This window comes from Gallus gallus, chromosome 1 (assembly GCF_016699485.2).
Source record: "Gallus gallus isolate bGalGal1 chromosome 1, bGalGal1.mat.broiler.GRCg7b, whole genome shotgun sequence".
Classification (NCBI taxonomy): Eukaryota; Metazoa; Chordata; class Aves; order Galliformes; family Phasianidae; genus Gallus; species Gallus gallus.
Genome location: NC_052532.1, coordinates 35,527,447 through 35,553,838, shown reverse-complemented (window position 1 = coordinate 35,553,838; position 26,392 = coordinate 35,527,447). Strand labels below are relative to the sequence as shown.

Here is a 26,392-nt window from a genome sequence, read left to right as displayed (position 1 = left end):
CGGGGCGGTGCCGTCACGGGGCGACGGTTGGCCGCGGGCTCCCGCCCGGCCCCCTTCCCGCCCTCCCCGCGAGTGTCGCCCTGGCGGCGGAAAGAGACGCGGACCGACGGGAAGGCGTTTGCGTATAGTCGTTTTAATGAGGGATGCGTTTAAAACTGCCAAGCGGGTAGCGTCGCGCTCGCAAAGCGGCCGGCTGTGCAGCGGGCGGGCCGGGCGCGGCAGCTCCTCACAGCCGGCAGCCTCTGATCCACGCCTGGACGTCGGTGCCCTTGCAGCGGTTGCGCCAGGCGACCCTGGGCGGAGGGAGACGGAGCGGTGAGTGACGGCGCTGCCGTCCGCGCTGGGGGCTCTCCTGGGAACCCCCCGCCACCTACCACGCGTTCATGCCGTTTCCATCGCTGACGATCTTCTTCGCGCAGTTCACGCTCGCTGTTATGTCTGAGCTCAGCAGGGCTTAAGAAAGGAAGCGGGAAACACGTCACGTCGTGTTTTTACTTCAGTGCGTGTTGGTGTTGGCCGGTTTGCTCCCCACTCCCGTGGGCCCACACGGTGTCTGCTTAAACCAGACGCCGACGTGCTGGACGAGCAGAGCAGTGCCGGTGTGTGTGCAGCACACACGGACAGACACAGCGTGGGGGAGAAGAGTAAGTGATACACCACGACCTGGGGAAAGGGAAGCCTGGGAGCGGCCGTGCAGCCACCATGGGCTTCCAGATACCCGTTCTGTAGCCTGACTACTCAAGAGATCCTTATTAATCTCTGGGATGTTTATTGTGTCTATCTGGTCTTTGGTAAGGGATCATAGAGTCAAAGAATGCTCGGGTTGGAAGGGACCCCAAGGATCATGAAGCTCCAGCACCCCTGCTGTGGGCAGGGCCACCAACCTCCCCATTTAATGCTAGACCAGGCTGCCCAGGGCCCCATCCAACCTGGCCCTGAACACCTCCAGGGATGGAGCATCTACAACCTCTCTGGGCAGCCTATGCCAGCACCTCACCACTCTCATAGTAAAGAACGAAGCCCTGAGATGTGTGGCAGTTTCTCTGTTCCTCTCTTTCTAAGGAAAATGAAAGAATTTTCCTCTAGCGACTTCCAGCTATCAGAATGCAAGCAGAGTAAACCCAGTGAAGCAAAGCCACAAGTGATGCAGAATAATCCAGGCTGCAAGAGGAAGCTCTATTTCATCCATTTGTCTTTGGAAGATAGAGTTAGAATTCAGCATGTGGCTACTAGTGTGACTGCAAACTACTTTCTGCCATCATTTTATGGTTAATCTGCAGCCAAGCTGTTTTGCCTATGGTAACTAACTGTCTTTCTTGGCAGATAACCATCCACTCAGCTGTGCTCTAGAAAGACAAAAGTGTTATTGCACTGGTCTAAACGCCCATACTTAAATCAACACTGAAATCCTCACTGAAATCCAGGATGTGAGAATGGCAGCATAAGCCCTGTGCTATGCTGGACACAGGCTGATGAGAAAGCCTGCGGTTACAGTATGGTTACTCTGACCTCTGCTGCTGTCCCGTTTTCACTCTGCCTACTGATTATTTTCCCTCAAATGTGTTGGTCCTAGCTATCTGTGTAGGCATTTCTTGTCCTTGTCAAAATGAGTAGGCATTGCAGGGATGCATTATTGAAGTTGTGTGGCAGTGCAGCTGCCAGAATACCTGATCCAACTGTTCAGTACTGTACAGTGCTTGTACAGTACAGTAATAGACAGTACTTAGGTAGATATAATTGTGTGAGGGCTGATGCATATAGGATGACTGTTTCATAGAAATCTCCTATTAAAAATGATGATTTTTCCTCTTATCTACAGACCATGAGTGTTGTTTCACCTTAATCTAACCAAGGGGGATTTGCGAATCTGTTCACCTCTCCTCCCCTTCACTAGTGGGATGGGAAAGTGGCATTTGGGACAATATTTTGCAAGGGTCAAGCTTTTACTACCTTCAAAGAAAATTTTCCAGAGAGTAGTGTTGCTGCTAATTAATAAATGGCTGCTCTGAAACCTCTTTTCTCTAGAAACATTCGGATGGGTAGACAGGGGAACACGGTTCCTATCGCTGAATAACTTTTTCCTCTCACGTGTGCATGGCTACAGTGCAGATCTGCTTTTTGAAAATGAGAAGAGTGTGTTTGAATTTTGTTCTGCTTTGTTCTAAAGATAGGGTTGTAACCACCCTTTGCTCGTCTACTTGCACACGGATTATGGAAGGGCATTCGTTGCCTTGAGAAACTGAGCTCACCTGAGCACGGGATGTTGCACAGGTTCCTGGAGCCTGGGGTCCTGCCATCGTTGCACCACCAGCGGCTGTTGATCTGTAGGATTCCGTAGTCGGTACTCCCATCGGTGTTACGGTTTGTAGCCTGGGTGTTGAAGTTACTCTCGAATTTTGCGGCACACACCCCTGTTGAAGTTCCATTCAAAAGAAAACAAAACCCTCAAAGATTATTATTTTAAATCTGTATCTGACTTATTTATGAAGATGCACTCTCCATCTCTTCTCTCAATTGGAAGATGACTCTGTCCGGAGCACACCATTTTTCCAATCCAACCAAGAGTGAAAAACACGTGCAACGTGTCTTAACTTCAAAACATCCTTAGTAAACCTGGCACGGGATTTCTACCCTTAGAAATAAATTCCAGCGTGCTTTTGTGCATTTCTCCCTATATACAGACACACAGATCATGCCTCAGGATGCTGGCGGGCAGGCTGTGCTCTGCAGCACAGCTCCTACTACTCTTGGAAGCTTTGGGCAGCCCCAGTACGGTCTCACAGGTGGTGCTTTTGGCAAGCGGTGCAGATGCATCCAAACAGGGCTGTTCATATTGCTTCTGCTGCCAGGCACGCTCCTTGGACGTTCTTTCTGCATCAGTACCTGCTCACCTTAATGAGGGTTATTTTAGCTGCTCAAACTTTATGTGGCCTCATTGTGATGGCCTCATTTTGCCCTATTTACATGCTGCTGCATCCGTGTCAGGGCAGCAGGAAGGAGGAGGGATGGGGATAGTGATTTCTGTTTCAGCTGTGAACATGACATGGATTGCTCTCCAGATCTGGGAACAGAATGCACGCATGCTTCCCTCAAAGGAAATTGGTTTAACAATAATCTGTTGTCAGTGCCCACCAGAGGAAAGAAGCTTTCAAGTGGCCCCTCACTCCTTGTTTCTATGATCCCCTCTCAGCCCACTTTCTTTCTGGCTGACCTTCCCACATCAGCACGCTCAGCGTCTCTTCTCCCCCACTACTCCTTGTAGCAGTGCCCACCAAGCCAGCCTGACACCAGTGTCTCTGCCCAGCGTGGCTCCGCACTCTGCTCCTGCTTGCTCCACAGCCTTGGGGACATCTGCAGAGGAATTGAAGCAAGTAAAACCAGGGCGCTTAGGATCTGAGGAGGTAGGATGGGACAGGCTGCTTCTGGGAAACCTTTCCGATGACAACATCTCAGTTCAGCTGAGGAAGAACGATAGGGAAAGGACTGGCAGAGGGAAAATCTGTAGAAAATACCTGCAGTCTGTGCAAGCAGAGATGGACTAACCTGATGGCTTCTTAGTATCTACATTCCAACATCACGCAGACCTGCTCACTTTAAAGAAGCATGTTAAATGGAAATTCCCACCCCATGTGCTCCCTGGAAATCATGAGAATACAGACTTACAGTTTCCCAGGCTGTATCCCCGATAGTTATCAAGTCCGTGACGCTTCATAGCCGCTGCCAGCTCACATCGTCCAAAGACTTTCCCCAGAGCAGCCAGGGGCAGGAAGCAAAGCACCAAGATTAGCAAAGACCTCATGTTGCCAGTGTCGTACACACAGCGGGACTGCAAGCTCTCTTGCACCTGCCTCTTCTTTTAACTTCCTCCCACCCCCTTTTGATTCCTCTGTTCTACAGTTGTCAAAAACGCCCTCTTGAGTATACAGAAATTTCCCAACACTTCAAACATTGCTCTAAACTTGCCAAATTTCTTATACAATGTGGGAAGTACCACATTGGCTAAGCCACAGAGGAATTTTATAGTCTGTTGCAATATCTACAGTCTTGATTTTACTGCATAGCCATTGTTCATCATCAGTGTACCACTACTAACAGCCATAAAAACAGCCATGGTAGATAAACAAGTTTTAATTGGCAGAATTACTAAACCATTTCCTGACAATGCAAATTTGGCTCTTCTTCGCAAGTGCTGAAGGATGCAACACATTGTTTGTGTATTCATAGGTGCAACTTGGTCATACTGTGCTATTAAACAGCATCTGAAGCAGTGCTGGGTTCATCAGGGCCCTGGCTGCAGGGGGCCATGGAGCCATTCAGTGGCAGGTGGGGTGAGGTATCAGGCAGGAGTATTTGAGAAGGAAGAAGCACACGCAGAAGCACAACTTCAACGTTCCTCATCTAAGATCTACCGAAATGAAGAAGTGTGAAAAACTCAGCACTGGCCATCAGCACCTGTTGTATTGTTCCTGTTTTAATAGTGGAACTGATAAGGAGAAGTTGCAGCTCAGAAAGCCAGTTGTATCCAGGGCTCCATCAGAAGAGGGCTGGCCAGCAGGGTGAGGAAGGTGATTGTCCCTCTTTACTCTGCTCTTTTGAGGCCCCATCTGGAGTACTGCATTCAGGCCTGGGGCCCCCAGTACAGGAAAGATGTGGAGCTCTTGGAGCGGGTCCAGAGGAGGGCCACAAAGATGATCAGAGGGCTGGAGCACCTCTCCTATAAAGACAGGCTGAGGGAGCTGGGCTTGTTCATCCTGCAGAAGAGAAGAAGGCTGCAAGGAGACCTCATTGCAACCTTCCAAAAAGGAGGAGAATCAACTTTTTACAAGAGTAGACAGTGATAGCACAAGGGGGAATGGATCTAACCTCAAGGAGGGAAGGCTTAGATTGGATGTCAGGGAAAAGTTCTTCACAGAGAGGGTGGTGAGGTGCTGGCACAGGCTGCCCAGAGAGGTTGTGGATGCTCCATCCCTGGAGGTGTTCAAGGCCAGGTTGGATGGAGCCCTGGGCTGCCTGGTCTAGTACCAGATCTGGAGGTTGGTGGCCCTGCCTGTGGCGGGGGTGTTGGATCTTCATGATCCTTGGGGTCCCTTCCAACCCAGGCCATTCTATGATTCTATGATTGTATAAAGTAGGTTTTACCACTAATCTGGAGCCCCAGTGTTCAGCTTGTACAAGATGTTTCTAGTGGGCATAAATAAGCTGAACTACTGAAAGCAGATATACTTTTTAATGACATTCAAAGCTTGTTACTTTCTACTAGACTTTGAAATTGTTTGTTGAGTTCATTTGAGAAGGACAGTGCTGGCAAGAAGCAGTACGCCTGCATATAATTGTATTCAATTGGAAGTGCTATGTTTGGGCAGCTTTGCATGGGGAACTGCAGACACTTCAGAAAGTGCACTGGAAAATTGACCCTAATGTTTAGCAGCCTCTTTAGGAGGCCAGCTTTTCACAGTGTCCTGCTTCAAAATGCAACTCCATTAGAGAGTAGCTACTCCTGTAGAGCCCCTAGACTCCATCTTCCAAGCCAAACCACTTGTTGATACTGATTGCATTGTAGTATCAGTTAGTTCAATTTAATGGCTGTAAATTGCACTTGCTGAGGATTAATGTTGCCTCGTGGTCAATCCAGTACTGGTGCAGCCCCTCTGGGCCACACTGCAATTTCAACAAAAGCCACTCTTGTGGTTTCGCCTTTGTTTGAGTGCAGTGAGTTGGGACGGTCAGGCACTCCCTGACCATAGCTGGAACTTCTGCTCCTTGGATCACGGCCTGACCCAAAAAGTGCCAGAACTGTACAAACTGGGATGACTGGAACTGTGCAGCGGAGAGAAAATTCCAGGATTGCCTCAGCTGAACTGTGGCCAGAATGGAAAGTCTTCTGACTAACATCAGTTATCTTGAGGCCCTGTACATAAAGGTCCTAAGAGAAGAGTCCCTGTGTTCTCTGGGACCGCACTGAGCTGTGATCCTTGATTTCCACCTGAGCTGGGATGTCTGTCAGGGTTGGCTTCTTTTTTTTTTCCCCTGAGATTAACATTACTAACCCTATGATTTGCTACAAAAGTACTCATAAACCCTAAATCACTGCTAAAATTACAGTTGTATGTAATCAATCCATGCCAGTAGCCTGAGAGACCTGAGTTCATACTTGACCTCAGCTGGGGTCAATAAGTAACTAAGCAAAAAGACACGTAAATACCATAGCTATCCAGTAGAGGTCTCAATTTCTTCATGTCAAATGCAGCTAAAACCTCATTGTCTTCAAACTTAGATTTATTATCCCTATGATTTTTATCCTCTTCCTTGTAAGCAGACTTTCATAGCCAGAACTGTGCTGTCACCAACATGGAAGAAATGAAGATCTTCGCTAACTCCTGCTTTGCAATTCAGAATTATTATTTCCAAATACCAGTAAAGAAATGGGTGACTCCATGGTGGTCAAACAGAAATATTCCCAGCTAGTTCCTCATTCTCCTGCCAGTAGTCATAGTCGTCTGCCAACTGCAGATGTACCATAATTAAGAAGCTTAAGAAGAAGATCCTTCCTGGAAGTCCTATAAAAATGAACTGTTGTTTCAGTGTGGGAGTGTGCAGCACCTGCTCAAACAGGAGCTGGATTCCTTCAGCGGCAGTGGTTATTCACTTTCATGATGGGCAAGGTGTTTCCTCCTGCTGCACCTTGAAGACATTTGTTCCTGTTTCCGAGGGTTCTGACTAGTACTGCCTCGGCCAGGAACAGCTTTCAAAAGCTGCATTCAGAGAAGCCTGAAATTGTATACACAGTTTCTGATTCTCCTTCAGACCCTGAGATTATGAACATTTGGGACTGCATCCTTTATTTTGCAAGTGTGACAACTCCTCCCATGCCAAGAAGAGCACTTTTCTTTTTCTCTGGTATTCAAAATGTTCCTGACAGCAGGAAGAAAAAATAACAAAGGCAATTCTACATTCATACACACACACCCTCCTAAGTAGCATGCATGATCATTGAAGGAAGATCTGGCCTTGGAGCTGAGGGTACATTCCCACTATGTGTTCCCTCCTGATCCGGAGGTTCTGACTTGAAATCATAGAAAAATAAAGATGTCAGTGACCACATTTAAGCATCCGGGAGGCATCAGTCAGGCCAAAGGTTTGATGATGTGAAGAAGATGAGCAACTTTCCTCAGCTTGGGATGATCCTTCTGATGGGCTGGTGAAGGCCGAGGTGATGCTAATGAGCAGGCAGCATGGGACCCACTGTTACTGCCCCAGCATCCGTCAGCTGGGAGCATCCCTCATCTTGGTGTGCGAGTGCCATCGCTGTCTGGATAGCAGAGCACCTACAGCAGCAAGTGTTACTTTGCTGTCTCCTATTTTAGCATCTTACCATAGTAAACAGCAAGAACTGCCATCATGATTCTCCACGCAATTCACCAGAAAAGTTACCTATGACTTATCTTACAAACCAAGGACTGCAAGGTGGCCTTGGCAGACAGCCTCTCTGGCTTGGGGCGTGCCTGTATAAATCAGGCAAAACTGTCTGACACAGCTTTATTATTTCTTAATTCTATTGAGCTACACAACCCTTCAGCTGTCTCTCCCTTGATGGCAGCCTGCCCCACAAGTTCTTGTTTGGGCTTCTCACATTTTGTTTATTGGCTGAAGAGAAGTAATAAAAAAGGAATCTCTTTTCTTGTGATGGGCAGCTGGGCAGATTGCCAAGGTTATAACGGAAGTATGACAGTAAAACCATGTGAAGGACACAGAGACACTGTGGAAATCCCAGCAAAATATGTGCGTGTCTGTGTTATGTCAAAGTAAGTACATAATAGAAGTAATAAAATGCATAAACTTGTCAGTGACGAAGTTCTAGTAATTTATGGCTCACCTCAAACAAGAAGAACTGGTAAGAATATTGAATGGCAGAAAGCTTTCAGCTAGATGTTCTTTGCAAGACTGCTGAAAATCCTGTTCCAGTGGCATCAACAGAACAAGATGACACTGAAGAATTAAATGGCTGCTGAAGCAAACACAAAAATAGGCCTGTATTTGTCAAAGATACAAGCTGGGAAAGGATGGAGGACAAGGAAGTTGTACAGGAACAACTGGGTGATCTAGAAAATGGTGCAGTCAGAACAGAGCAGAGCTGAAGCACATCAGAACCCCCAGGGTCTCTGCAGATACAAAAGCTTACCCCAAAAGGTAACTGATCCCAAATACAGGATTTATGGGAGGCCGCAGCTTGGAAGGTACTTGCAGCAAATTGACTATGTGCTAATACTGCCATGAAAACCCTACTGAGATGGCACTAGGAATTCTGCATGTATTTTTGTTAGAGGAATACATATTCTGTCCTGTTACAGGAAACATGAACTGAAATGTATATATGCAAGAATAGGGCAGGTAGGTGTAACACAGTCTGTCCTAAAGAATGGAAGTCTCCTGAAACAAGCTTACAGAAGTGAGGGCAGAAGTATTAACCAGGAAGTGTGGGTTCTGGTGGATGAAAAGCTTGACACAAATCAGCAAGGGGTCTGGGAGCCTGAAAGGCCAACAGTACCCTGGGCTGCATCAAAACAGGGGCAGCCAGCAGGGAGGGGTAAGCGATTGTCCCCATCTGCTCTGCCTTTGTAAGGCCCCATCTGAAGTACTGCATCCAGACCTGGGGCTCCACAAGAAAGCCGTGGAACTGTTGGAATGGGTCCAGAGGAGGGCCACTAAGATGATCTCCTACGAAGACAGGCTGAAGGAGCTGGGCTTGTTCAGCCTGGAGAAGAGAAGGCTGTGGGGAGACCTCACTGCAGCCTTCCAGTACTTCCTGCTTATAAGCAGGAGGGAGACCAATACACATTTCTTGGACAGATAGCAACAGGAAAAAGAGGAATGGCTTTAAACTAAAAGAGAAGAGATTTAGATTAGATGTTAAAAGAGAATTCTTTACCCAGAGAGTGGTGAGGCCCTGGCACAGGCTGCCCAGAGAAGCTGTGGGTGCCCCATCCCTGGAGGTGCTCAAGGCCAGGCTGGATGGGGCCCTGGGCAGCCTGAGCCAGTGGGTGGCAAGCAGCCCATGGCAGAGGGTTGGAAATGGATGATGTTTAAGGCCCCTTCCAATCCAAACCATTCTATGATTCTAGTTGTTCTGAATGCCTTAAGGGGTTAAACACAGTGGGGAAGGAAATAACTATATAGAGAACAATATTGGTACCAGGTCAAATTAACGTAATGTGGCCTAGAAAAAATTCAGGCTGCATCTTTGGTTTGTAACCGTGGGAGCAGTGAAATAGTGAGATAGCCTTCCAGGAGGAACAGCAGGAACAAAAACCCCAGATAGACCCTATTTGGTCTTAAGATGAGTCTCAGAAGGGGTTATAAGATGCGGTTAGCTGTCCCAGCAGGAGACTGAACTTCTTACCCCAGGCTGTATTCTACAGCTCTCAGCATTTTCCTGTGGCCTTGCAAGGAAGAACGTAAAGCTAGAAGACCCTCTTCATCCCACCAGCCTCCTTCACCTTTAATTTGCTGTGTTGGATGTGAATTGTCATAGAGAAGACTGATACGGAAGAACGAAAAATAAATAAGCTTCCATATTTTTTTAGACCTCACACAAAGATTTGATCACCACGAGAATCCTACAGTAATGGATTCATTGTTTGAACGTTCACTTGACTGGGATTACCAGCATGGAGACATGCTTAGGAGAATGAGGAGAGAAGGAAAAAAGAAGTGGCCTAACTAGAAAAACTGTCACCAAACACACGCTCTACGCATTCTGAAACAAAGGAAATTGCACCAAGTGCTGTCATTTCCAAAGCAGTTGCCCTCAGAGTCACAAGCAGGCCGTGGCATAGTGCCAGCAGGGGCCGGGGGGGAAACCACTGCCAGAACAAAAGCAGAATGAAAATAATCTGCATCATGAGATGATGGGGTTGTTGGAGCTGGACTGTGTTATGCAGGCTCGCCGCTGCAGCGGAGGATGGGGCTGTGGATTACCTGGAGATTGGCAGCTCTTATCCTGAGACAGGAGTGGTAGGAAATGCAAGTGCTGAAATAAGTGGGGGTATACCAGAAACCAAAAACTACTACACATTCATTCCAGAATTGTGGTTTTAAATTTGCCAACTTTTTCAAGTTAAAAAGTGATGGGAACGTTTTTATTGTTCTTAAGGGGATTCCCTATAATCTCAGAGGAGTTGATCTCACATGAGCTGTGCGCGAGAATTCCCACTCAGGCTTCTTCCAACCCCAAAAGAACCAAATGGGGTGGGGAAGAGGTGGCTGACCCCACGTGTTAAGCACAGCTGGGGGTAGCACAAACCTGGCTGCGCTGTGCCACCATCCCTCGTGCTGGCCCTGCTGGTTATAGTGGCTATTCATTTAATTTGGTGGTAAGGCCTTTTTGTTTTTGACAGCTTGCCAGTTCTCTAAATAAAAGACTTGAGTTTATATAAGCTTTCCTTTGTTCCTCGGTAATACACCCAACCCCCTCTCATTTCCAAATCTAAGCCAGTTATTGACATAATTAAAAACCAAAATGCTGGAAGAGGTGATAACGTAGACATGTTTTATTTCCAAATTCTTTTTTTCTTTCCAAACCGCTGAATGGAACAGTCAGGGGGTAACGTAAAACCAGGAGGGCACAGTAGGGATCCCACATGACAGGAAAAGAAAGAATTTTTGTGAAGCATTGTCCCATTACTGCTGTGAGAGAAACCCCAAGGAAATGGCACTGCACTCCAGCTGAGATGGCAGGCAGCCAGCGGGGAGCTTCAGCTGCTATGGAGAACTTATACTTACGCAGAGCTCAGAATCGTTTTTCTTGTAGAGAAAAATGGTACTCGCTCACCTGGTTTTATGGCTGCTAATAAAACACTGACCTTCTCCGACCTCATTTGAAGTAGTTTGTGTATTTAAAAAAAATGTCCACCACACAATTCATGCATTATTTCCATCAGTTTCTTCGGCAACACTCCGTTGGTTGTTCTGAATCGGTCTCCATTTTTACTACTCCTCCATCAGTGGTCTTTGAGAAAGTGGGAGCTGCCGACCTACATGCTGCAGAGTCCAGACTAAATAACTTAGGAATGCGAGAATGCAGTTTTAATTACATTCGTACTCCAATTAATGTTTTGAGGTTGGAGCCCAAGTTCCTTACAGCTTGATCCATGAATGAGGATCCTGTTTGGGATGAATGGTGCCCGTTTTAATCCCCTTTCACCGGGGCAGAGCTGTAACACACCCAGGCAGAGCCACATACTTTCTAAGCTTGCAGTGGGGGTGGCTGTTTGTCTGTCAGAAATAAACTGACTGCCAAGAAGGAAAAGAAGTAGCAGGGAACCTAGGGAATCTGCTTTAAGCACCAGTTCCACCATCAGTTGCAAAATAACTGCAACTCCGCAGAGCTCCTTGCTTTCAGAGGCAAACGCTGCCCGTTCCTCAGAGAAACCCACCCACCTTTGGCCATTATTCAGAGGTGTGTTCATCAGAGAACTGCGGCCAACATCTTCTCTTCCTTCTCTTTCACTCTAAGAGCATTCACTCTAAGAGTAGGAAGACACAAACTTGAGAGCAGCGCACTCCAAAGATATTTGAAATAATGCCCAGAATGTAAGGCAGGAAGACTATTTCGTGAGGTGTCAAAGCCAGGAGAAAATCCTTACTTAGCAGGAAAAAGGGAAAGAAGCAACTGCCATCTTCTCAAACTTGGGGCGGCTGGGGATTATCACATCTGTTTCTTCTGACCAAGTAACGAAGAGACAGGTATGTCAGATATGACAGATATGGGATAAGTGACAAATGCGTGGATGTGGAATGCATGGATGTGGATGGAAAAGGACAAGCAAGTGCATCAGACATGTAACAAGAGCACTCACCTATCCAAGGCCTCATCACTCAAACAAGTGTTTAGAAGCAGCAGTTTCAGAAGATCTCATTAAACGTGTTACCCTCTCAACTACTCAGCTTTCAATCTCTTGCAACTTTATTTTAAATTGGCCAATTCGCTACACTCCCTCACAAAATATATATTTGAAGTACAGGCTTTACAAACCAAAATAGTGCCCAACACCTCCTTTCAGGCTTCCCTTGTGTCTAAATCTCAAAACCAAACGCCAAACAAAACCCACCAAAGAAACACGCACTTCGCGGGCAGAGCCCTAGGCAGAGAAGCTTGTTCCCGCCTCTAGGTGGCAGGAGGGGCCTGTCACACTGCCTGGGGGCTTCTGCACCTTTTCTACCATGTTTACCACTGCTTTATTCTCATGGGGCAGCCGGTTTTGCCTTTGTGTTTTCTTCTTTTTTAAAACCCATTTTACCTTCAGACTATGGCATAGAGTTAGCTCTCTTTTTCTGAGAGCAGTCTGCCTGCAGCAACAGGTAGTGGACAGGAGGCTTCGACATCAGTTCCACTCTGCTGCACAGTGCTGGGGGAAGAAGCAAAGACAATGACCTGCTGAAGCTTGGACTTGAGCAGAATCTTTCCCTCCAGCTCACCACAGGCTATGGGCCTTGCAGGTGCTGCAGAAGACACCAGAAGCCAGGCATCAAAGCTCTTGCAAGTAGAATTCAGCAAGAAAGTTCTCCTAGCACATGCTCCTGAATTATTTCCTTGTCTCTGCTCAAGGGGTGCTACTTTCCCAGACTGCTTTATGTGGAGGGAAAACATATGAAGACTGCTTACCTTCCTCGCTCTTCTGATACCGCTTCCAATCATAGCTTGATGATCTGGTGTCGTTAGATGATCTACCCTTGAATGCTTCCACTGTGAATTCATCCATATATTACTGAACCCACACTGTGTTAATCTTCAAGAGTACACACCCTACGTATTTGCAGATGAGACGTTTGCAACACAGTACTTAAAAATAGTTACCCACACTTTTCCCTGTGCTGCCCACCCCAAGCTCAGCTTGGAGTCCCCACAGTCCCCCCAGCCACAGCCCAGCACTCCTTCCACCCATCCCAACCTTCACCTGGCCTCTGAAGCCAGGCTATAGTCCATGCTCAATAGTGGAGAAGCCAGGTTAGCTGCGAAACTGAGACATAATGCAGTAAATAACCAGTGGCCAAGTTGCCTGCCACCTTCAATTTGGAAGCATTAAAGCTGGAGCCCTTTCAAGGAATCGGGTGTTACTTTCCTCACTACAGATTTAGAACACTAGCCAAAGAAATCCAGGTTCACTTTCTCCTGAGCGCACTGTCTCTATTTCATGGACCTGTGCCCTTGCTTAACTTCATTCATTCCAAAATGAAGTTTAAGTAAGATGAAGAGTGCTGTGCTTCTTCATGCCAATCAGACTGCATTTCAGATTCAGAAGCTATGCAGTCTAGAAAACAATATATTTCCAAATGAAAAAAAAAATCTGATAAAAAGTTGACTTTAAAAAAGTATCAATAAATGTATGCATTTCTCACTAGCCTTAAACTCTGCATGAAGTGTTTGATGAGCAGATGAAGACAACATCATTTCTAGTTTCAGAAATAATAACAGCATCAAAACCGCAGCTGTAACTCCACTGAGCTCACGTTAAGTTTTGATGTCTGAATATCTGACAGAACTGACATAATGAGCACTGCAAGGATATCAGACAAGTCAAAATGAAGACAGACAAAAGTATTTTTTAATATAAAAATGGTCTTTATTTCTTCAATACAAGGTAAACTACTATTGCAGTTTAAGACCAACACAAAAGTTGGACAGCAAATTGCTTAACAGTCTCCTAAAGGCTGAAAAAAAGGAACCCATGAAAGCTAAAAGTTATGCAGTATTTCAAGTATAACATCTAAAAATGATGAAACGATCCCTAAAGGTAGAGATTAACTAAGAACTTCTGCTGAAAATGTATTAAAATCCGCAGTTGCTAGGATACCATCTTACCTTGTTGAGAAATACAGGTCTCCGGCAACACAACATTCAGCAGACTCTTTGGCCTGCTGGAATCAGGAAACTGCTTACTATATACACATATAAAATCCTTTGGAGTTGGGCATTCTGAGAGACATCCATTTCCTGACATTTTGCAGTGCAACTCTGCATTCCAACTCAGACAAGCTCCCATGCTGTATTTCAAAGCCATTTCTTGAATAGTTTACCCAGACATCCTTGTGCAAATTGGGAATGAGGAAATGCAATGGTACAGGAAGACAATACAGCCTTATGTTTAGAAAGTCAGCAGCGCTGGTAATCTTCATAAAAATGTAACTGTTTACCAAATAGGAATGTATTTCACTTGTAAAACACCTGGTCCTTTTTATATTACTTTTTTTTTTTTTTTTAAGGACACCTGCACTAATTTGCAATCACTTGTATTTATAAAAGCACACGCACTCCTCATTTTCTTACATTTGAAGATCAGCAGAATGTCTCTTTCATAATGTAATAATCATATGCACAGTTTAAAATATTTTCTATTACAAAATACAGTACACAAGAGGGTGAGGCCAAAGTCTATTACTTGAATATATTCCAAAGTGTCAGCACTGGGGGTGTAAAATTACATTACATGGTATGAATAGGCGGAATTCTTTTACAACTGAAATGCTCGATTTCATTGGGATCAAAGGTAAGTACTGTTTACTATCTTCAAGAGACTTCAATCAAGTCAGTGTATTTCCAAAGAAGCTTTAAAAGATTGAAGCACAGACACAGGCCACACCAGAGCCTACACCTGCTGCAATAAGTGGTGCTATAGAAAGGATTCAGGAACTAACAAGTGCATAATTTACAAATAGAGATGCTTTATCATACTTTGCCCAACATGGGAAAAAAGACATCCCATGAGAATATCCAACTGAGGAACTTCTCTGTTTCATAGTAACTCATCTACTACTGCTAAGATGGTTTGAAAAGTACCCAGCAGGTGAGATGTGTTCCGGGAGGTGGCTGTGTGGCAGCGTGTGGGAACACGACACAAAGCACCCCACCCCTATCTGCAATGCTCACTGCAAGGCAGTGCCGTAAACAGCTGCAACAGGCATCCAGGCATCACTTCTGCATAAACGCTGTGACTCGTTAGCATGCTGCAACTGTGTTTAAAACCTATGCACTCCGTTACCAAAATAATTTAAGTCCCAAACAAATCCATGCAGCTTGCTTCCTATGCCAAAATATTTTAGAAAGTATTCATTCTTCTTTAAGAATATGCACGTGGATCTACACTTCCCTGGGATCTGAAGCGATTTATACCTCAGTGCAGAAGCAGTTTAGTGTCCTGGATCTCGGGAAGGCAGCAGCCAAACGTGCCCGTTTTACATTTGAACCCATGTGACAACCCGCCTTACTGAGCATCGCTCTAGGAAATTTAAGGCTGTATCCTTACAACACAAGAACCAACGACAGACTGCATATAAAATTCTATAAATAAAAATAGGAGTGAAGTCTGTTTGACCTGTACACACAGAGCATAGAGATAAAAAAAAAAAGGAAATCAGGAATTACGTATTTCTATAAATGCCATATATTTTTACTAGAAACACAGATGACAAGTATATACAACATGTAAATCCGAAGTTATCAACATGTTAACTAGGAAAACATTTACAAGCATTTGGGTATGCAACTAGATCATCAGGTAAAAAATCCCATTAGAAAAATCTAAGCCTCGCCAGTTTCAAAGGAAAAAAACCAGAGAACGCTCACTACTTCGAAGGGAAAAAATAAAGCATCAAGCTGGCCTAAACTTAATAAGGTATCTCGTGTAACAACAGCTATCCAAGCTTTCAAGCCACACTATAAATAAAAACCTCAAGTTCCGATCAACGTTTTCCATAACGCAATCAGAACCAAAGGCATTGGCACAGAAAGCAAAAAGGGAATGAAAGAAAAGGGCTGTACAGTTTCCAAAAGGTTCTTCTTTTGAAGAAATGTTTCTGACCTGTCAAAACATACAGTCCAGTAGAAATTTTACTAAGAAAAAAGAACACCTTACTTAAAAAAAAAAAAAAAAACAGGCAAAAAAACCTCTCCTGTCACTGAGCTGCCACCACCCCAACCACCACCTGCTGTGGGCTTTGTCTCCCAAGACAAAGGACACACAGCCTTATCCAATATTCAACATTACTTACAAAAACGTTGATCAGAAGAAATACCAAGTATTTCCTCACAGACTGTTATATCCTTTCATCAGCAAGAAGAGATGAAATACAACAGAGTGAATATCAAAGAAGGTGGCAGGAGCCACCGTGGCACCATCACCGGGCAGTGCAGTGCCCAACTGCCGTTTCCTGAGCACGCACAGGAAGCCGTCAGTCACATGTAATAAACCAAAACCTGGTACAATTGTATTACGGATCCACTTGGACATGATGTGCATCAGACATATTCCTTTTTGGTGTCTATCAGGGTCTTTGGATCTTTTTCAGTACAGATTTCTTGTTTCATAAAAAAAAAAAATCTAACGAAACTCACAGTAGCAAGAGTGCTATCTAAATAGTGACATGGTGTGTCTATCAGTTCAAACTAAGTACTCAGAGCACAGGCAGAAATAAAGGGCTTCATGTGGGGACCTCTTCTTCTAAGCCACAACACACTCAGTTTAACCTGTGTTGTTTTCTTCCTGCTATTTTTCTCCTGCTGTTTCTATTGCCAGCAACAGAAATCTGCACGAGTGAGAAGCTACACTCTGTAGAAGAGCACCGGTCTCCTTATAGCTATCTCAGTGTGGAGTAAAATATCAATTCCTGCATAAAATGTTTTCGATTTTTTATTTGGAGTTATAATATAGCTCTGCAATGGAACGTTACTTACCTGCTGCCTCTCCAGCATGAGCTATTCCTCACGTAACAGCTACAGGCAGGTTACTCCTCCCTTAAACTTATTACACACCGCAGTAAACAAGGTTTTGAAGTTAAAAAATAAAATTACAACAGTATTGTTTGTAACCAACACCTATTCACAAAAAGCAGGAAATGAGTCGTGGCTCATTAGACACAACTTTCAGTTTACAAAATGTTAAAAGGCAGCTTTCATTCAGAAACAGGTTTAAACAAACATTGCAAATATCTTCTCAGTAGCAAATAGTTCGATTAACACCAGCGATCCCACGCGTGAGGATTTGAGGTACACAATTTAAGGAAAAAGAGGGGAGGGGGTCTGAAGCTTGCAGGCCGGTCCAACAGCATCAACCTGGCTGCAGAAAATTCGGCCAAGGGTCGGTGATAAAAACACGAGAGCATTTCAGACTTAAGCAAAGCTTCTGCAGTTGTACACGCTACTGGTCCCGACTCAGCAAAGCATCAAAATCACTCACTCTGCACAAATTAACTTAGAGCGTATGTTTACATTCCTTGAAATGGGCAGAATGTAAGCACGTGCTCTGGAAACCCAAGTGGATTGAAGTGCTTTCCTGAACAGGAGAACAGATTTTAGGTCTGCTGTAAAACCTTCCAAGAAAGAAAATCGGTAAAAAAAGAAACAAAGAGCTTTCTAAGAGCTGCTTCTTAAAGCCATCTGAGGTCTTGAAACTGAATTTAAAGCACTAAGTGCAGCTACGTGAATCAGTGAGAACTAAGAATAAATCCATTACATAATGATTTGCGACAGACAAAGAATGAGCCTTTGTGCAAGGCCTCCAGAAACGGAGTGTTTTCAAATTAAATGAATCTTTCCATTCATTTGTGCTTACTGCAATTTCAAACAATTTTCCATAACTGGAATTCAGCTTCCAAGCTAAGCTCCAGCAAACTGTTTTTAACTCCATTTACAAAACCTCATTTGACGGATTTAATTAGCGCCGCTTCTTGCGAAGATACCTCAATATTGCCCATGGTGGACCACGGACATACAGGCGTACCTTCTCTTCTATACGCACGTGTGAATGAACCCCAAAGCATTAAGAAAGTACCAAACCCATAAAGTCTGAAAAATGGAAACATCTGCTTCCTCCTGTCACATCTAATATACAGCTATGTACAGACTGTCACAGCCTCGGGGCGGAGGGAAGGGAGAAACACACAAGCACTACTTCTATAAAACTGTAAACAACTGCAGGAGTATTCTTTCTTTTTTTTTTTTTAAAGCTAACCTTTGCACCCCTCAGTATGAATGGTTTAAGACCATGCAAACAGTTTAACATGAACGGCAGCGTCGACCAGGATCAAGACAGTGCGAAAGAGCATTTTCAGTGTGCTCCCATCAGAGACCTGGGAGCACCTTCCTCAAAGCCAGAGAACGCGAAGAACTGCAGTTTTTACAGTTTTATACGTCAATGAGCAAGTTCACAAGCCACCTAGGTGACCACTGCTAGAAAGCAAAACAGCATTAAAGGTTTTGTAACCACCTGTCTTCGTATCAAAATTGAGCGTGAGAGCAACATTAGTAAGTTCAACTCACTGAATGCAAGATTAGGTTGAGGCATATGCAAGAACTATTGCGATGTTTTTAAAGACAGCATCAACGTTTTCATTGTAACATTATCTTTAAATATTGCTGAACACAAGACTTTCCCTGAGGTGTAAACATCAAATAACTTGAACAGCTTTACACATCAGCCCCATTAAACAGTTTATTACAACACTACATCTACTGTAATCAAAGTGGTGCTGTGTACAGACATTATCATATGAACATTTTAACATGAACAAACTACTATAAAAACAAGCATTTACTTGACTTTTTCCAATTGCTCGCACATTATAATTGCCAAATGTATATAACCAGTAATGAAGTTGCAAAAGCTATAAGGTTTAAATCACACAGGTTTCCCTCAAATAAAACAGTTAAGCAACATAAAAAAAGTAAAAGAGCTACTGGTTACCATGTATGCAGATTTGCTTTATTCAGATCTATTCCTGTTCATTTTATCCATGAATCCTTACAGGCTCAGTTCAATCACATGAAGCAAACTGCCGGACAAGCATCTTTCCTTGAAGAACGTATCTTGTCTTGTACGCTGCTCCTCTTCCTTCAGCTGTAATGTGTCAAAATTTGTGATGTAGATTTTGCTAGTCCCCATAATACACAGAAAATTGTTGCCTTATCTATACATACACAAGTCGTGCATCTACTTCACCGTACGTAAACTAACACAAACTAACAGGAGCAGTAGCTACTTGTTTGTGCAATCGCTTTAGGATACGGGAATTCAAACCAATTGTACAACAAAACTGAAAGAATGGGGATCTCACATTTGGAAGTATCCAGTGATAAAGGTAGAAATAGCTACTGTTCCTGTGGCCGATGGAAACATTTATATAGAGCATTTCCTAAAGTATGCATTCTGAAAGAATGAAGCAACAAGCAAGTAAGGTAATTTTGCCCGCAGCTAGATCGTTACATTTTTACCTGCTCACTTACAGAACTTTTAAACTGATTTAAATTTGACATTAAAGTAATGCACTGATTGTATCATGAAGTGGGTGGCTCACAGCCCAGTAACATTTAGGAGCGCACAGATTTTGATAGCGGCACTTCCAAATTTGCAGCCTAGTGGCAAGCAGGATGGACTTGACATCTAAAAATACACTCTTGCAGTTTGATCGCGCAAACCCACTCTTCAAATAGTACAATACAGACCTGCAGGTCTCCTCCTGCCCTAGGAAAAAACCCGAGCCCCTACTTCTTACTCCCATCTATTTAGGCAAATGAGGAACCACGCCATTCAAAGTGAATTACCGTAAGAGTTCACAGAACACTTGGGACGGTATAATTCCATACACTGGATTTCAGTTGAATTCCATTACAGAACAATTGACTACCTTCATTTCATTAATAATTCACAATTTCAACATTCAGTAATTTCAAAATAATTTAAATCAAGTTATTTCAAAACCCAACACATTCAATTGTTCATTTGAAAAAACAGACATTTAGAGGAGCAATTTCGTGAACGTATACCAGTACACAGCTGTCAAATATTCTTTTGCTGCTATAATTGCAAAGCAGTTGGGAAAACAAAACATTCCATGTTCGCATAAGCAATTGACACATTTCTTCTTCCCTTCCTCAATGTGATCATTAATGGTGACGTTAAAAAAAAGAACGTAAACCCAAGCAGCTTAGGCTGTATCCCCTCCAGTATTTGGGTAAACTAATGCAAGGCTGAAGCAGCGACTGGAATTTCTTTTATTTGCAGCCCTTGTTCTCAAGCCATCAGCCAGTAACCACTCTGGAGAAAGTTCCCTCCCCAGAGGCCAAAGTTTCCGCAGACATTACATATTTTGCAAGTGAACTTTTCAGAGGCTCAGTGACAGAGCACCGCAGCCACAGGTGGACGCATTCAGAGGTGTGGGCTACGCATCAGCACAAACGGGTGGGAGAATTTCAGGTTTTAGTGGACAAAAGGTATGACAGCTGTGAGACTGCAGGTCAGAATTTGCTGCTCTTGTGATACAATTGCTGCGGCAAGAGTCATGGATCTTGAGCACTTCTATGGCAACAGTGAACAGATCCAAAGCACCATGTGTAGGATCAATAATACTAGCATGAGAAAGCTTCGGTTCCTGAGAATTATTTGCTAGGTTTGTTAGGTTACTTATGCAACTACAGGAACTTTCAGGAAAGCACAATAAACAGTATTTACAATTAATGCTTTCCAGTAGGGATCCTAAGATGGTCAATACCACACTAAAACTTTGAATCTTTTTCATTTTAAAAGCCACGCGGCCAACTAAAATCCAAAGGGCTGCTCATTTTGATTCCAAATATTCTGCCAGTATATCCTGGCAAAAATCAGAAACCTCTGCGGTTCCAAAAGGAAGAAATATATGTATGGATTATACCTTCACTCTCAGCCTTTTTCAGTATTCTACAAGCAAGTAGAATATCAAAGCAAGAAACATTTTGGGGAGAAAATAAAGATGAAATCTCTAGTCAACCCTTCGTTGCAATGCAGTTTTCCACCTGCCTCGAGCTTATATGAGCTACCTGTCCCAAGCACGTGCCAGGTTTGTACAGTTTAACATCATACAGCAATCAGTTTCTCGGCACTAATGATACCCGAAGAGCAGACTTATCTGTCAAAGTTTGTTGTGGTTTAAAAGCTAAGGAGCATTTCACAAATGAAACCCCAGAGCTTAAGGGATCCAACATTTTTATATTTATGCAAAATGCAACTTAAGCATTGTTTTTCACACCCAAAGACACTCTTACACCAAAACCCAAGAGATTTCTTATGTATATATGTATATATGCATATATATATACATATATATATATAAAAGTATCTCACAGTAACAACTATTTTTTCCCTTTAATTCCAAGCAAGCATATGAAAGTTTTAAACAGCTTTTAGAAGTGTGAAAATTCTACAGTAATTTAAAGCCTTATGCGCATACATCTGTCAGTTTATAATAGTGATTTATCAGATAGTTTCAGAGACTGAATTTCAATCTCACAAAACGTTCACATTTGAGTAAAACGCATGATACATATTTGTCATCATATTCTAATAGCCCCTAAGAATGAATGTAGTTCTCGTTTATTTTATTCTATACATAGGGGGGAAAAAATTACACAAAAGCAAAAATCCCATTTAAAAAAAAAATTGTTTGAACTTAAACTAGGTTCCAGATTATCAGAAACCTCCAATTATTGTTGTTTAGCTACAACAGTATAGTGAGAATTAAAGAATTTCAAGCTTGACACTGTATTTGCCATTCTGCATGTCAACTGAGATACACTTCAGTCTTTGCCCATCATACACGTACAAATTACCTACTCTACCATCGCTGACAACTCTTCCATTTGTTGCACTTTTCCCCCTCTGTTATTGGTGTACTTACCTGATATCTTTGACTTAATGTTGCTCTTAAATGAAACACCAAGACTGAACAATTCCCTGATGTTATAAACAATTTTGTATGGACAGAAAAAGAACACTCCCAAACTACAGTTTGTTTCATTGCACGCTTCTACTATCCCAGCCTGTCTATTCACCAGAGACAGATGATGAGTAGAGGTATGTTCAGAAAACCAGATTTTTAGTTTACAAATTCAAATACTATGAGGTTGGAAAGTACCTTTCACATTAATATATGAGGAAGACACAAAAGGTAGATCAGCTGCCACAGGAAAACATAAAATGAAGATCGTTCCCTCTCATTTTTTGAAAAAGGAAATCCGAGTTCTCAAACCACAATGAGCAAAATGAAAAAAATGAGTTTGGTTGTTCTCTGGAGAACACTGCACAAAACCCATGTTTTCAGTGCAAGTAAATTCTTTGTTTCAAATGCTGTAATTCCTTATAGACAAATTTCTCATGGAACTTCCGTTCAGCTCAAATTTGTCAGAACTGCCAATTTCACAAAGCAAGGGGAAAAAGCACAGGCTGTGAGGAACAGAAAAATGTGTCTCGAGGCACTTCAAAAGGCAGTCAAATTACAGCAACATTCATGAAAAGAAGTAATAAGACTTTCAGTTCATTTGGTTTTCAAACCATCTTATCACCCTCAAGAAAATGAAATCACTAAACATTAAGAAACAAAACATATGCTTCGGTAAAGCACCAGAATAGCTATCAAACAGACTTGAGGAGGCATACAGAACAACGGCATTGTTTGTCTCTTACACTCTGAAGTGGATTTCAGCTATTGAAACAGATGCACAACGCATGGTTTCTGTGGTAAATGCTAGAAACATACAAAAATGCCAACCCCACATACATTCTTCCTCAAAAATACACATAAAAAGAGTAGGTAAATGATGTTCATTATAGCTCAATACTAGTAAGATCTGGAACCATCCTAGACATGAACATGCACATCTAGGGTCTTGAACAATGCTCCTACACAATTCACTTGAAGAATATTAAAGCTTATTATTAAAATATTTTACAAAAATAAGCATTTTCCTATTAATTTTCTTAAAAGGCTAACATCATACCTCATTTGGTGCTTAAGCATCTGCTAATACACTCTTATGGGAGAGTTCCTACTTACACAGGCAAAAATATAATGCATCTTCTTAAAACTATCAAGTACCATTTCCCCTCCTACTGACATTAAAAAAAAAAAATACAACCATATTAGTTCTTAAACCACTCCTAAGCTGAAACTATTTCAGATACCTGAGAGCAGTTACTGAAGAAGCAGACCAGCCTCAGAAGTGCATTAGTACATCTGTACAAATGATTTTGCTTACAGTGGTTTGAGAATAGAAAAATCAGAGAAAAGCCATGAAAAATGGAATACAAAGTCTACATACATCATCAGCTGTTACAATGTTAGTGTATTTTTTCTTTGCAATTCAGTCCAAATCCAGTTTAATTAGGAAATCTCAAATGACCCAGTAACAAAAACATAAAATGAGAAACTTAACATTCAGTAGTTATAGAAATTCAGACAGATTAAGATTGGGACAATGTATCAGCTAGAAATACATCATTGAGCATCAGATAAACTAAAAAAGAAAAAAATCTGTCTGAAAAAAGAATCAGGACTCATGCTGATGAAGTTACAATACTATTCTGTTTGTACACATTCGTTTTGCTTGTTTGTTAATCCTAAACGTCATTCTGTTGGACTCTTAGCTTTCTCGACTTATACAGGTAAGACAGCTGTCTGTTAAATCCATCATTCTTTTATATCTATAGACCTTCTATGTGCAAAGGCAAGATAGTTCAAGAAAATGTTCGGTTTACAGCACCTCTGGAGAACAGATTATTGATGCATGTGAAGCCTTCCTCAGGTGAAGGCACACAAGAATCTTGCAAGAATTTAATTTTAAATCATTAAGTGTACAAACAGAAGTGTAAATACCTACTATGGTACATCTGAACTTTTAAAATAGAGTTTTATAATGAACACATTCATTAAGTTATTCCAATTTAATCCATCTCTAAGTGTAAGTAAATACAATACAAAGTGAATTTCACTGTATACAAAAATATTCACATCTAAACTAGATGTGTAACACCTTGTTTTCTTTTTCTTTTTTTTTTTTTTTTTTTTTTTAATATGCCAGTACAGTATCACATTTATGACTATAGGTACACACAGAAATAAGAAGTACAGGTGCCAATCAGAGGGTGAGGGCACACAGGCAACTTCATGTTACTTGGTAAAACACAGTAATGTGGGGAGTGACTCTTCAGCACCGCTGATGTTTATTAAGTGACTGAGATTGTTAAAACTGTTTATGAAAATTAACTAATGTAAAGAGCAAAACAAAAAAAAATGTATGGCAACATACATCTTGGTGGAAGTGAAACATACAAACCAAAAGATCACTGTGCTTTTTTTTGTGTGTATATATATGTGTATAGATATATATATATATATATAAACAAAACTACAGTAAAACCCCTCTTCATTCAGACAGAAACAAGACAAAATGTTTACATCTTAGCTTCTAAAAAAATACCAAATGTCTTCATTTAGACATGGAATATTTAATTTGTTCTTTAAATCAAGCTCTTAGAACCTACATTCTTTGTGCAAGGGAATCTTACCTATGCAACTCCTCTGAAAACAGAGCTCCCGACACACACCAAAGTTGAAGGAAGTTGCATATATAAATCCCACGTGAACTGAGATCGAGCCCAGTCCCACGATAAGACTAAAACTAATTTTGAAATTGTGTTTTGGATATTACAAAATGCAACCTAATAGTACTGGACATGTTTTGTTGGGCTGATTGGGTAGGGAATCTGTACTTGGCACAGAAGCTCTACATAGGCATATACAATAGTCTAAATACACAAAATTTAAATCTATATTTACAAAGTATGTCAAGGACAAAAAAATAGTTGCCAAACCCCAGATTAACAATTTTTAGTGTATCTTGCTCAGCTCCAATAGAAGTAAAAAAAACAACTCTGGAAGTACATCCATCATTCAGCTCAATGGTTACCTCCTAGTAATAAGAACTATTTGCAAATATCACAAATAGTAATTTATGATAAAAGGGAAAAATACAGTTCAACAAAAGAAACTGCATTTACTTCTGTTAAATCTGTAAAATGTCAGAGCTTAAATATACAATTAAAAACCACAGTTGCTATTTTTATGCAACTCCAGAACGATTTCTACCAATCCGTTTTTGATGACAAAAAAGTGGCATTAACAGATATATACTACTGCCAACTTTATTTCAGTTGCCACATTTCTGTTTTCTATTTAAGCCTTTGACTCCCCATCTCAATATACATTACTGCTTTTTTAGAATATAGCATCATCAGAGTTGGAGAAGACCCCTAAGATCATCTAGTCCAAACAAATAACCCAGCATGCCACTTAATATTTAGTAGACTAAAGAATTTAATTTCTTTTCTCAGAGACACAAAAGCCTAGCATGTAAAATATGATATTCAAATGATGTAAAATTATAGGAATGTCTGCATCTAGGAATAAATTACAGTTTACATGATTTGTAATGAGTTCTGCTCTGTTTTAACTTCTCTAAATTAGCTTACATGAATAAACGTCACAAGAAAATCTGGAAACTAAACCTGAGAGTAGACCTAAGAGATGGAAGCTGGGCAGACAGGCAAAGTCTGCTGGGTTTCAATTTGAGTATAGGTGTAGTGGGAAATTCTAAAAATGGAAAAGACTATGGCAGCAAAAACAATACGTAGGGTTCTTTTCTCCCCCTAATTGCCAAATATAAGGAATCTCGAGCAGCTTGGGTTACCAGTCCTCAAAACAGTATGTTAAAGGTGAATGTCCACATACATTTTAAAGCTTCCAGCAGCACACTAAAGAAAGCATTATTTAACCTGTTACTTGATAGCTATCTAGACATTTGATGCATGCAAGATTGCAGATACATGAAATGAAAGAACATTTTAGTATGTGAATAACCAGAAAAGAACCAATCCTTGTGTCATACACTCATTTACTAGTCTTCAGAAAATGAGTTTACTGTTCAGAGGAGGGAGGGAATGACAAAGCAGGGTGGTGAAGAACTGACCATAAATCTTATTGGCAATAACACCTAAATTTAGCCAGCAGACAGAAAAAAGTGAGAGGCCACGTTTTTTACAGTAAGGTCCAAAATCCAGCTACATTTCCTGAATTTGAGTAATATTTACTGAAACAAAAAAATATCTACCAGCGCAAGGACAGCACCTGCATGTACTCGTGTTCCCTACGTTGAAATAATACTCACATGACACACGAGGAGCTAATTGCTGCAGTAGATTTTCTTTTCTTTTATGATACAAATGAAAAATACAAACATACATTTACTATCACCTTTTAAGATTACAAGAGAGCAGAATTACCAGCCTGGCTTACTGCTTGTTAAGAATTGGTTCAACTGCACTTCATGAAACTTGCAAACATTACTACCATCTAAAATTAAAAAGAAGGCATGCCAGCTGCAGAAGGAATCACACCAAGTCTCCCTCCCGAGGCCAGAGTTACCTGTCATTACTTACCTAAGTTCATTTCAGATGCTACAAGAAGAAAGTAACTCATTATATACTGCAGGACCATTGAAATGCAAGCATTCACTGAGTAAATAATCCCAAATCTA

The 26,392-nt window shown here is 42.0% G+C and overlaps 2 protein-coding genes and 1 long non-coding RNA gene across 10 annotated transcripts in view; 1 reads left to right on the top strand and 2 right to left on the bottom strand.

The window, feature by feature from the left end:
- The first annotated feature begins 56 nt into the window (after positions 1-56).
- On the top strand, positions 57-14,739 carry LOC107052751. The gene is made up of 2 exons (XR_001465456.4): positions 57-315; positions 6,317-14,739. It is a non-coding gene; the product is annotated as an uncharacterized LOC107052751 (long non-coding RNA).
- Positions 114-3,830, bottom strand: LYZ (lysozyme (renal amyloidosis)). Its single transcript, NM_205281.2, has 4 exons — positions 3,664-3,830; positions 2,250-2,411; positions 375-453; positions 114-293 (listed from the first exon to the last, which is right to left on the bottom strand). The coding sequence occupies exons 1-4, from the start codon at positions 3,797-3,799 to the stop codon at positions 227-229; spliced, it is 444 nt and encodes a 147-aa protein (NP_990612.2). The 5' UTR covers positions 3,800-3,830; the 3' UTR covers positions 114-226.
- The window catches only part of CPSF6 (cleavage and polyadenylation specific factor 6), a 29,923-nt gene continuing 17,128 nt past the window's right edge, over positions 13,598-26,392 (bottom strand). For 4 of the 8 annotated variants that reach the window (XM_015281728.4, XM_040695750.2, XM_040695754.2 and 1 more), the window contains one exon: positions 13,598-26,312. The gene's annotated coding sequence lies outside the window, so the exon portion shown is untranslated. The remainder of the gene's footprint in view (positions 26,313-26,392) is intronic. The other 4 variants (XM_015281724.4, XM_015281733.4, XM_015281739.4 and 1 more) reach the window with 2 other exon arrangements.

Excerpts from the sequence above, each read along its gene's own strand:
- LYZ (NM_205281.2), bottom strand. The coding sequence starts at position 3,799 with ATGAGGTCTTTGCTAATCTTGGTGCTTTGCTTCCTGCCCCTGGCTGCT. Across the intron at positions 454-2,249 it reads GTGCAACATCCCGTGCTCAG|CCCTGCTGAGCTCAGACATA; the intron begins GTGAGCTCAGTT and ends TCCTTTCTTAAG. Across the intron at positions 294-374 it reads GGAAACGGCATGAACGCGTG|GGTCGCCTGGCGCAACCGCT; the intron begins GTAGGTGGCGGG and ends CCCTCCGCCCAG.